General features: G+C 37.3%; 1 protein-coding gene across 1 annotated transcript in view; it reads left to right on the top strand.

Moving 5' to 3' along the window:
- Positions 1–10315, top strand: part of LOC131327208 (endoribonuclease Dicer homolog 2) — a 36937-nt gene extending 26622 nt beyond the window's left edge. Inside the window, exons 19-23 of the mRNA XM_058360254.1 lie at positions 882–1078; positions 6647–6856; positions 7088–7498; positions 8211–8489; positions 9486–10315. Of these exons, the coding sequence (XP_058216237.1) occupies positions 882–1078; positions 6647–6856; positions 7088–7498; positions 8211–8489; positions 9486–9845 (1457 nt within the window). The 3' untranslated portion in view covers positions 9846–10315. The remainder of the gene's footprint in view (positions 1–881; positions 1079–6646; positions 6857–7087; positions 7499–8210; positions 8490–9485) is intronic.
- Positions 10316–12387: the final 2072 nt, after the last annotated feature.

Raw genomic sequence — 12387 nt, 5'->3', positions numbered from 1 at the left:
TTTGTTGCTCACTTACCCTTTTCGGTGTAGTCTTTTTCATACTTGTTATATATTGTTTGTGCTGGGAGCAAAAGACTGGATGCGGACCTAGCATTTGATACTGTACGATAGGGCCCTTTTGTTCAATCCCTCGTTCTCACGAAGGATGCAGAGAAATATTTGTATTTTTTCCAGACTGTATGCTTAAATTGGTGATATTATACTTTCAGTTTTTTTATTGGAACGAGATGTTTTTTTTTGTACTCTCATTAACTGCTTACTGACTCTCCATTTCAACTTCACAACCAAAGCTACTTATTACGATATTAGAAGACAGCATATAACCAATTGGGGAATGGTATTACTGATGTAGTGGTTGGTAGTGGTGAACGCTCTGTCAGTGGCTTCTATCCGAAGGCGTAAATCTTCGTTTGTTCCCTTGGATTGGAAGTTTTATTTAGATGTTGTCTCCCTCACTCTTTGCATAAAATTTGTCAAGAGCATATTAAATTACGTTATGACCCTTTCGATATTCATGGGCAAAGCAAACAACCTATCAAAACCATGATATTTCTACAATTGCCAAAAACCCCCAAGTTTGATTTGCAAAAGCTGTTCTTCCGTTTTAGCTTCTCTATTAGTTGCTTTGTCCTTTTAGGGTGGTTGTTTCAATTATACATCAGTATATGATCCTTTTGCGAAAGAAAAAGTAACTTCTATAATCAATTAGTTCATCCACTTGCAAGAGTTTATGTGCATCTATGTTTCCCTATTTGTTAATCTGCTCATTATTGAAGGCAATTATGGTTAATTTTTGTAGAGGCAGGTAGTAAGTATGGCGAATTCCCTATTTATTTTATTCCTTCATTATTAAATACTAATATTATGGTTCATTTTTGTAGAGGCAAGCAATACATTCGTCGAGCTGCCCCCTGAACTTTGCTTCATCATCATGTCTCCACTCTCCATTTCCACCTTATATTCTTTCTCATTTGTCCCATCTATCCTGCATCGCATCGAGTGTTTGCTCATTGCTGTGAACTTGAGAAAGATGCATCTGGATCAGTGCATGCAAAATGTTGTTATTCCAACCATCAAGGTACCTCTCTCTGCCTTATCTTCCATCGGGAAATTGGTCTTAGTAGTTAATGTGAAAATGTGGTACAATTTGGGCAACTATTGAGCTTAGTAGGCTGAAATATGCCATACAAGGTTGGGAATAGAAAGATGGGTCTGGCAAAGAGTCAAGCTGAGAGTCTAGGTTTTGAGCTTGGCTCTTTTGGGTTTTGAGTTTCTAAGGTCAGTTAAAGCTTGGCTCGAAGAAATACTCGACGAGTTCATGAGGTAACTTGGCTTTTGCTTGTTCAATATTTTAAAATGAGGAATCTTTATGACTCATTTGTCATGCCTTGATTCCTTGGCAGAAGTTTCAAATAAGAGTTGAAATAGTCAAAGATACCAGATTGGTTTTCGTGCGAGCCTCAGTAAAAAGCTTGCATTAAAGTAGTCAATGAAACCTGTGATTACATGTGCTTTTGCATTCAAATTTGATTCACTTTTTCAGCAAGTAGAAGAAACAACAAAAAGAACGGTTTTGAAAATGAAATGAAAGAGATTCTTTACCTAGACTTTGCCATCGCATTCTCCATTGGCTCTCTTCTCTGGCAGCCATCTCTTCCTCTGGTTTCTACTCCTTTCTTGCCCCATCCCGCTTCATCCTACCATGACCACGCCTCTCCATTGTCTCGTTGCTAGCCCTAAATTCCCATTTTGGCATTCACTTCTCTCCTTTGGTTGTTTCTCTACCGGCTTTCGATGCACGTCTGTTATGTCAAGACTCCATAGTATTTTTACATAAGCAACTAATTAAAGCACTGTTCCTGAGCTTTCGAGAGTTTCTTTACCTAATACCCCTAGTTCGATGGCTGTTCCTGTTACTCTTAATGTTGAGCGTGCTCCATTATTGGAGACCCTTGTCTAAATGGTCTTTGTCCTCCAATTCTTGATGGGAATTCTTCCGGGTAATGAATTTCAGTTCGGCTACAGCATCTCCCATGCTGGTTGCAGATTCGATGCCTACGTCTTCTTGGTCTGTTTTGATGGTTCCACTTCCCTCCAATTCCACGCATATGAGTTCAGTTACCCCCATCCCTCCTGTGCCTGGTTTGGGTTGTGGGCAGGGTCATGGTGCTTCATTTGGGTTGGGATCCAGTGCATTGTTAAATGGGTCATTTCCTGTACTTGGGTCTTAATTTTGTATCTGGACTTGATTCTGCATCCGGATGTGGCTCGGCTCTTGCTTCTGGATTTGGAACTTTTGCCGAATTTGCCTGCTGGTGGGGCCCCGGCCCTTAATCTCTGGTCTTCCCTTTATTTGTCAAAACATTTAAAGGAATTGGGTTGCCCCTAAGTTTATGCCTCCAACAAGTGCTGCAGTCTCCTCTCTGGATGATGTTTCTTCCGAAATCAGTCGTTGGCAATTTCCTTTGGTTAGGTTTCCTCTAGGTGCAAAGCCCCCATTCTGGTAGATGGAGAAATTCATTCGGCATTATGGTGCACCTTTGCAGATTTGAATCCTTGTACCCCTTAATTCTGGTATTCTTATTTTTAATTTCTCTTATGAGGAGTCTTTGCAAAAGGTCCAAGAAATGGGTCATGGTCTATCTATGGAAAGCCTCTGTTCTTGTAGCATTGGACTCCTAACTGTTCTTATGAGCGTAACACGATGCTATATCCTCTGTTCCCATATGGATTCATCTCCCTCTGTTGAAGCTTTACCTGTGGACTTTTTTTGTGCTTAGCACGATTGGTGGGAAAACCCTCATTCTGATCAGATGACAATTGAGAGGAATGTGTTGAGGTGAGTACTGACTCCAATTTTCCTTCTTCCTTTGATATTGAGGGCCCCATTGGTTTTAAATCCACTCAAAAGATTGAATATGAATGGACTTCTTAGGTGTGCATACATTGTTATTGATGTGTTTGGACACCGTTCAGCAAACTATTCTAAATCTGTTGCTCAAGAATGGAGTCCTAATCCTACTGCTGCTATTCCCCCTCCTAGACCTGACCCCGATGTGATCATAGTCACCACTTCTACTGGGGTTTTCCCCTCCTAGATCTGATTCCTCAGGGGCTATAGTCACTACTTCTACAGGTGATATTATATGTATTGGTGACACAAGCCCTAGCCTTTCCACTAGCCTCGTGCCTCCTGTAGTTAATTCTGTATTATCTGTACTTTTGATATTTCCCGTAAGAATCTTTGGCTTCATTTCATTGCCTCTTTCGTCTATGGTACTAATTCAAGGGACCAGAAATCAACTTTGGGCTAGCCTATCTTCTGCATCCTCTGTGGTCTTGTCATCTGTTCCTTGGATTCTTCTTGGTGATTTTATTGTCGCACTGAGAAATTGGGTGGTTTCGGTATTCATAATCAGGCTATTCTGAACTTCCACATCTGCAATCAACTTGAAATTGATGCTCCCGTATGTAAGGGTTGTTTCTATGCATGGATGAATAGACAAGAAGATGCACAATATATACTAAGTTGGACAGAATTGTGACCAATGATGTTTGGTACTTTGGTTAAGCCCTTCCCAGATTCCGAAGCAACTTTCTTGCTCTCTTGTAGTTTGGAATCATTGTCCTAGTTATGTGATGATTGAATCCAAGTCTGTTTCTGGTCCGAAGCCCTTAAAATCTTTTTACTTTTTGCGGCAACGATCATGATTTCCTGCTTAGTTGTTGATTCAATTTGGGCTCAGCCTGTTACTGGTACTCCCACGTTTCAGCTATGTGCTAAGCTCAAAATTCTGAAACATGTGTTTGAAAAGCTCGATCAGGTTCATTATGATAACACTGCTTCTGATGTGAACGAGGCTGAACCAGTCTTTGAGAATATTCAGTTAGCTATCCAAGCTGATTCAACTAATGTTGCTGGTGGTCTCTTGAGAAACAAGTTTTGGCTACTCTTCCCTTCTCTTAGCTGAAGAAGCCTAAGGAGAAATGGATACAACTTGGGGATCAAGATACTACTCACTTTCACAAGAAAGTACTAGGCATGTTCAAAATTCATGCTGCTAGAAATAAATTCTCTGTCAATGATTACAATAGTACTAGGCATGAAGTTTATTAGGAGGTCAAGCATATTATTGTTGATTACTTCACAAAAGTCCTTGGTTCTGATATTCCCTACCCTCATGATTGGATGTTAAGAGTTTCTAATCTTATTACACCTGGTCTGTCTGATGCTCAGTTGGCTGCTTAAGTGTCTGAAATTAGTGATGGTGAAATTAAATCTACCCGCTGTTTATACTGCTTGCTTCTTCAAAAAGGCTTGGCGTATAGTTGGCCTTGATCATATTGATGCTGCGAGACCTTTCTTTGATTCTAGCAAGCTTTTGAGCAAAGTCAATGCTACTGCCATTGCTTTAGTTCCTAAAGTCATAGGAAAGAATTTTGGCCTATTTCCAGTTGTAATGCCATCTACAAGCTCATCTCCAAAATCCTTAAACATCAACTGAATTTTTTTTTTTTAAATGGCAAAAATATTATTAGGGAAGACTTGACAATGGGTACAACACGTTGGGGGAGAGGAGAGGGGAGGGGGATCCAACCAAAAGTTGGAAAAAAAAAACACCTAGAGGGCTGAAGCCCACAACACTAGAGGGCCAAGCCCGAACCCCTGAGGGCGAAGAGCCCGAAGTCCTAAGAGCCTTAAAATACCCAAATCAAACACATACAGATGAAATAAACAACAATGGGCCTAAAAATGCCCAGATATGCAAATAAAGCCCAAGCAGCCAACAGAGAACCCAGCCCAATGGCCCCAAACCCTAACCTAAAGATACTCATAACCGCCGCAGCCACCACAAGATCCAGCCACCCCAACCCAGCCGGCAACCAACACACAACCAGAGCAGCACCGGCGGCACGCACCGGCGCGAACCCGGAGTGAACTGCACCCGTATATAGCAGCCAACAAACCGCATCTCCGGCTCTCATAAGGTTATGCCCTTCATGATCAGTTCTTGCCAAGCTGTTTTTCTTGTCGGGAGATCCATCTCTGACCAGATCATTATGGAGGATTTGGTTAGGAACTATCATAGATCTTTCTATATCTCCAAGACCAGCCATCAGGATGGACATCATGCAATCCTTCGATTCATCTCATGGCGGCTTATTTTAGATATTTGATCTTGTTTCCAGCTCATTAACTGGGTAAAGATCTATTTTACAATACTCAATTTCTGTTAATGGATCGTTGGAGATGGGTCTGACCCTTTCTTCTGGATGAAGGTTGGCACCCTCCTGGCCCTCTTTTGGATCACTTAGGTACAAGGTTTGTCCAACTATCTGGTATACCCCTTAATACTAGGGTTATAATCTGTAACAAAAGGTGGATATCTGTATCTGGCTCCCCACCCGCTATCCTTCCAAATGACTCTTGTCTGATCATGTTGGTCGGTCTTCCTCTTCTTCCCACAATGTTTCACATTTTTTTTTGGTCTTCCTCTTCTTCCTACAATGTTTCACTTACCTAAGATGATTATGCCACAATATGTGTCTTGTTTGTATGTTGTGTAATTTAGTTAGTTCAGGCTATGGTGATAATTTTGAAACATGCAGGCTAGAGTTATAATTGGAGTAGGTCGTTTGCAATATTAAGTACTATTTCCTCTGTCCCAATTTACTTGTCCCAGTTCTATTCTAACTGGATTAAAAAACTAGTTATATCTTTAAAGTGGTAATGAATTTTATATCCAATATGGATCTTGCTTGATAGATCTCGATTTGTTCTATAATTCAATGTTTTCGAAATCACCTAAAATATTACTCCCTCCGTCCCATTTTTATTGTCCATTTTCGTTTTTCGTGCCGTTCTTTCAACGCTTATATCTTCCAATATGAATCTTCAAAAATATTCAATATGGATTTTGTTTGATAGTTCTCGATTAGATCTATAATACAAAGTTTTCAAAATTATGAAAAACATTGTAGATTGGGAGATATAAGCGTTGAAAGAATGGCACGAAAAACGAAAATGGACAATAAAAATGGGATGGAGGGAGTATAAATTACAAGATATAATTAATTGAAAAGTTGCACGAACTCCCAAAAATGACAAGTAAATTGGGACGGAGGGAGTAACTATTCAGGTAGGAATCAGAGTTACATTTTTAATTGACATGATGTATAATTTCCAAAGAAATTGAGAACCTACTAACAGTAGAAGAAAGCGTACAATCAATTCAAAGCATAGGTGGAAGATTTTTTAGAAGTGGTTTGATTTTCTGTTTTTGTTTAGGCTTTTTTATTTTCTAAGTCAGTATTTCAGTCTTCTTGCTGACAATTTTTGTTGCACAAATGTCTGAACTCTTGTTTGTGCCAAAAAGTTATTTAATGAGCACTGTATGAGTCAAACTGACTCGTATTTGCTTGTAAAAAAGTATACTAAAAAATTGTACGATTTCTTTACATTATGTTTTCTAAGGAATATTTAGGTTAATTCATTTTTGGATAAGAAGATGCACTTACTCGTTTGATTAATTGTGAATGTCCATTTTCTTGGTTCAGTCATGTAGATGTGTTACATTCCAGTCTCTGTACTGAAAATGTTTTGAAGTTTGTCATAACCTTGTGCTTACTGTTCTTTTTATTGTAGGTTTTAGAAGCAATAACAACAAAAAAATGCCAAGAGATATTCCACTTGGAATCACTGGAGACCTTGGGGGACTCATTTCTTAAATATGCTGCCAGTCAACAACTATTTAAAACCTATCAAAATCATCATGAGGGTCTTCTCAGTGTTAGAAAAGATAAAATAATTTCTAATGCTGCGCTATGCAAGCTCGGATGTGACCGCAAACTTCCGGTAATCTTTTCTTTCATTCTATACTTTAAAATGTCTTTTCTTTGGTACAAAAAGTATTTTCTAGGTCCATGGGCTTGGTTTTTGGGTTTTGACTCCAGTTCTCTCACTCTCTAGTTTTCCTTGGTTCAAGTTTTACATATCTTCTGTATTTGCTAGATTTTGTTTATGCTATATGTTTTCTGTGTTTGAGGACAACTCCTTTATCCTATAAATTGTTTGTTTACTCTGTAGGGTTTCATTCGTAATGAACCTTTTGATCCTAAAACTTGGATAATTCCTGGTGATCAATCTAGAGACTATGCATTGGAGGAAGAGTTCCTTCCTACTTCGAGGAAGATCTATAATCGAGGAAGCACGAAGATAAAAAGTAAGACTGTAGCTGATGTAGTTGAGGCACTAATTGGTGCATTCCTTAGCACAGGTGGTCAAGCAGCAGCATTAGCATTCATTGATTGGCTCGGTATAAAAGTAGATTTTGTCAATGTACTATATGAGAGGCAATTTCCAGTTCAACCTGAGAAGCTAGTTAACATAAAGTTTTTTGAATCCCTACTGAACTATTCATTCCGTGATGCTTCTCTGTTGGTTGAAGCGCTAACTCATGGTTCTTACATGCTTCCTGAGATTCCTGGATGTTATCAGGTATGTTTTGCATTGTGTCAAGATTTTTTGTTGTAATTTCACCCACTATGAACATAAATCATTTTAGTGGTGTAACCAAAAGGAAGTACAAAGTTGATTGTGGTTTCATCTTATAGTATTATTACAGGTTCAAAACTTAAAACTTAATTCAATGTTGGCCATTGATTACTGATATGTTCGGAAATTCATAGACTTGGTTCAGACATAGATGGACTTAAATTAAACCACGTTTTATGGCCTTGAATGTGAAATACTATATATTAGATAGAACTATCTTGTCTACCCATTAGTGTTTTGATTATTCCCATCTCCAAAAAAACAGGTCTTTTATGAACCTTCCCGTGGGATCACAACCTATTTTATGCATCGTTCAGATTTAATTTCCTTAGGCAAGGTGATATTTCACTGAGGATGAAAACTATTCTTGTGAATATTTCTTTTGCAAACTGGCAACAACAGTGGCATTTAATTGGTAGAGGCTTATGTTAGCTTTGCTTTTTCATCTCATCCTTATTTCCCAATAATAGGAAGGTAGAAAATGCATAGCACACAAATTGAAATGTTAACTTAAACTCTTAGACTTGCGTGTAGTTTCTTTTTCCATGAAAACTTGTGTTTTAATTTTCAAATTGGTCTTTGAATGTTTTTCATTGTGTGAGCAGTTGTGTGTTCTGTTTGGTATTTTTAACTTCTGAGTTTTGATCTAACACAGCGGCTGGAGTTCCTTGGAGATGCAGTGTTGGACTATGTTATAACCACACACCTGTATCGCAAATATCCTGGAATGTCACCCGGGTTATTAACAGATTTAAGGTCTGCTTCTGTTAACAATGATTGTTACGCTCGATCTGCCATGAAAGCTGGTCTGCACAAACACATTCTCCATGCTTCACATGATCTTCACAAGCATATAGTTACCACTGTTGAAAATTTTGAGCAACTATCCATGGCAACAACTTTTGGATGGGAATCTGAGACAACTTTCCCTAAGGTTGGTCTGCAACCATTATTCAGTTTGTATGCCAATTACTCAAATAAAGTTAGTAAATAGGATTTACTGAGGTATATGGATACGTTTGTAGCTGCGGACCGAGGAAAGAATTAGTTTTGAGGTTGGATTCAGTGATGATCATTCCTGAGTCAGTGTGCTAATAACAGCAATGTTATTGCTGGTTAGTTTAACGAGTTCTAACAGATGCAAACAAGATCTGAAATGAAAGTTCTTAACCTCGACAGTGTTCTTTGAATAGCATTGATTCATGTTCTTCATGTGTATTTCTGATATGCAATGTTCAAAAAGGTCTTTACTTCATATTCTAGAAAATATCACTGCCCTGATATTTTTGACTGCATCGTTATTAATTGTGCTTTACTTCATACGGATGGTAGGATATTTCTAGGCTATAATTTTCCAAGTAGATACTGTTTCCACCCTGTTTTACATGCGGAGTTGCGCATAGCTGTTTTTTTTTTGTTGGCTTTTGAACTCCAAAGTAAGCACAAAAGAGTTTTGTTTGTCTTCCTCCAATTGAGATACTTGGTCTCTATGTAATGATATGCTTGATCTAGGATTGGTGGGGAATTTGAACGTAGAGAAAAACGCAAAACTCACGATGTACTTGCAAGTTTTAGCAACTAACATACCCTTTCTTTCCGTGTCCCTGTCCCATGTAACACCACAAATTGGCACAAAGGATTGTTAAATTTTCAACTGTTAGAAACTAGTTGGCCATAACAAAATCAACCTTGAAATTTTTACTTGCAAGCTGATGACATGCTACAATGAGGAAATGAACTGTAACACTCTAGGCATTTCTCTCAGACCGGGCCATGCAATTAAACATTTCTAAAGTATCCAACGTTTATGCTTTTGTTTGCATTGAGGGCCATGGTTTTCTTCTCTCTTTTTCTTGTTTTTTTTTTTTTGTTGCAACTCTTTAAATTTTTATTCATTAGACTCATTGCATATGCTTTTGTTATGATACAGGTACTTGGAGATATCATTGAATCTCTTGCTGGGGCTATTCTTGTTGATTCTGGGTACAACGAGTGCATTGTCTTCCAAAGCATTAGGCCTCTACTTGAGCCCTTGATTACACCGGAAACAGTGAGGCTTCATCCGGTCAGAGAGCTTCATGAATTATGCCAAAAAGAGCATTATGACATGAAAAAGGATGTTGTCTCTAGTGATAAGGGCGTGGCTTCACTTACAATAGAGATTGAAGCAAATGGTGTTTCATACAAGCATATGTGCACTGCCTCAGATAAGAAAACTGCAAAAAAACTAGCTTCAAAAGCTATTTTGAAGTCCTTGAAAGAACAAATAATTTTTGATGCACATGCATAAAAGAAGATTTTCCGGTAAAAGTTGAGCTCAATCTTTAGTAGTATTGCTAACTTGTCGAGGTGTGGTTTTAGTAATACATTTTGCATGGGATATGTGCTATATTGTATCCATTATGAAAAGTTGGTTGTTTTTGCTAAATATTTAACCAACGTAGATTGTTGGGATTTGTTGAGGTACGCGCAAGCTACTTGGTTATCAAAAAGAAGTGTAGGTTGTTGGGGAAGTCCATTGCAATATTTCTTTTGCGTGTATTGTTAGAAGCCTGTAGAGGGCATTTTGTAATAGGAATGTTGTTGGCAAATCATTGAACAGAGCTTTGTTACTCGGCAGTTGCTGGAAGCTAAAATGATGGTAGGGAATTCCATTTCTCATGGAAATGTTGTAATACAGGAGTGTATCCCGAAGTGTGGACACTATTTTAGTTCTTCCAATGTTTGTGGATTGTTATGACAATCATTTCTTCTTCTTTTTTTCGCATGATGGACAACAAAATCCTTTACAGGAAGCTTCAGATATATTCTCTTGCATGTTCAGTAAATCCTTGGAGCCTTTCAATTTTCACTTTTTGCTCAATGCTAAAGGCTTCAGCTTGACAAGCAAGATTAAGAGATGGAGTGTTGTAAAAATATGAATATGGGTATTATTTGATTTTGCAAAATCCAATGCTTTAATTTCTTCATGAGCTGTGGGAAAGTTGATTTGTTTATGAGCCGTGGGAATTATTTCCATTGTCTTCCTGTCATTTCAGTCAATGTGGATGGCAAATAAAAAAGCAAATGGTATTACCGAACATGTTTGTGGTGTTTTAAATTTTTGTTGTTTAGATATTGGAAAAACAAACATGACGTCCACACTCCGGGATAAATTCATGTATTATAGCATAAATTCATGTATTATAGCATTTGCAGGAGAAATGGGGATCTCATTCTAGCTTCAGCAAATGCTGAATCACACAGCATTGTCTCATGATTTGCCACCAACAATTCTATTTCAAATTGTCTTGGTACAGTCTTCTAGCGAGATAGACAAAAGAAATGTTGCAATGGAATTCTTCAAACAATGTATTCTTTTTTTATTTTTATTTTTTTATAACCATGTATCCAGACTAATTTGTGCGCATCTCGACAAATTCCTACAATACACGTTGGTCAATTATTTTGCAAAAACTTTTCCACCTTTTACTAATGGATACTGTGTTGTACAGATTCTGTGCAAAATGTATTATATTTACTAAAACCCCACCAAGAGTGAAAATAATACTATTGGAGACTGAGCTCAGCTTTTACCGGGAAATCTACTTTTATGCGTGTGCATCAAAAATTATTTGTTCTTTCAAGAACTTCAAAATAGCTTTTTACGCCATTTTTTGCGGTTTTCTTATCTGATGCAGTGCACACATGCTTGTATGAAAGACCATTTGCTTCAATCTCTATTGTAAGTGAGGTCACTCACTTTGTCATGATATAATGCTCCGTTGGGCATAATTCGTCATGATATAATGCTCCGTTTGGCATAATTCATGAAGTTCTCTGATCGGAGATGGTGCTTCACTGTTTCAGTGTAATCATGGGCTCAAGGAGAGGCCTAATACTTTGCAAGACAATATCCTTGTTGTACCTAGAACCAACTGTAATAGCTCAGATTCAATAATATCTCCAACACTAAATTTCCATGGAACTCTAGTTGCTAATAACATCCAGAAATCTTAAGGAGCATGTAAGAACTGTGGGTTAATGCTTCAACCAACAGAGAAGCAACAAGGAAGGATAGTTCAGTAAGGATTCAAAATATTTTATGTTAATGGGTTTATTCAAAATACAAGTGGCCCTGGTTCCTTTGATTTTGCAAACATTTTTTTTTCCCTTTCTTGTTTTCCTCATGAAACCTCTTACATTATAAACTACTTATGCTTTAAGAATAATTGATGTTACTCAAGACCAAGCAAGGTTCAAATCTTTTGCGCACCATAAATGTTTTGATAAGTTTTTTTTTTGTTTATTTTAATTTTACTTTTAACTTTGAATATGAAAACTAAAACACATTTTACTAAAAATAAAATGAATAATTTATTTTCATTTAACAAACATTGATAAAAAAAAAAAAACTTAATAAGCATTAGAGAAAACGTAGTGTATGATCGGTACCTTGTTATGTTTGATTCATATTTTTCTAACGGCATAATTTTTTTAAAAGTTTGTCTTACTTAAATTATGAAACTAAAACACCATATTTAATTTTTTTTACCTTATATTAGCCACCTATATTGAATTTGTTTTTAAAAAGAACTAGGCTAAATTTTAAAATTCACTCTAGCCCTCTAAAATATATATATATATATATATATATATATATATATATATGAGAGAGAGAGAGAGAGAGAGAGAGAGAGAGAGAGAGAGAGAAAGAGAGAGAGAGAGAGAGAGAGAGAGAGAGAGAGAGATTGATTTTCATAAGACGAAAAGAGAGAAGAAAGAGGGCATATTAGATGAGCTTTGAAGTTACCAAATAGAGAGACGAGGATGTGTTTAAAGTTATGTGTTTA

Source organism: Rhododendron vialii, chromosome 5a (genome assembly GCF_030253575.1).
Source record: "Rhododendron vialii isolate Sample 1 chromosome 5a, ASM3025357v1".
NCBI classification, from domain to species: Eukaryota; Viridiplantae; Streptophyta; class Magnoliopsida; order Ericales; family Ericaceae; genus Rhododendron; species Rhododendron vialii.
This window is presented reverse-complemented; position numbering and strand designations above follow the sequence as displayed.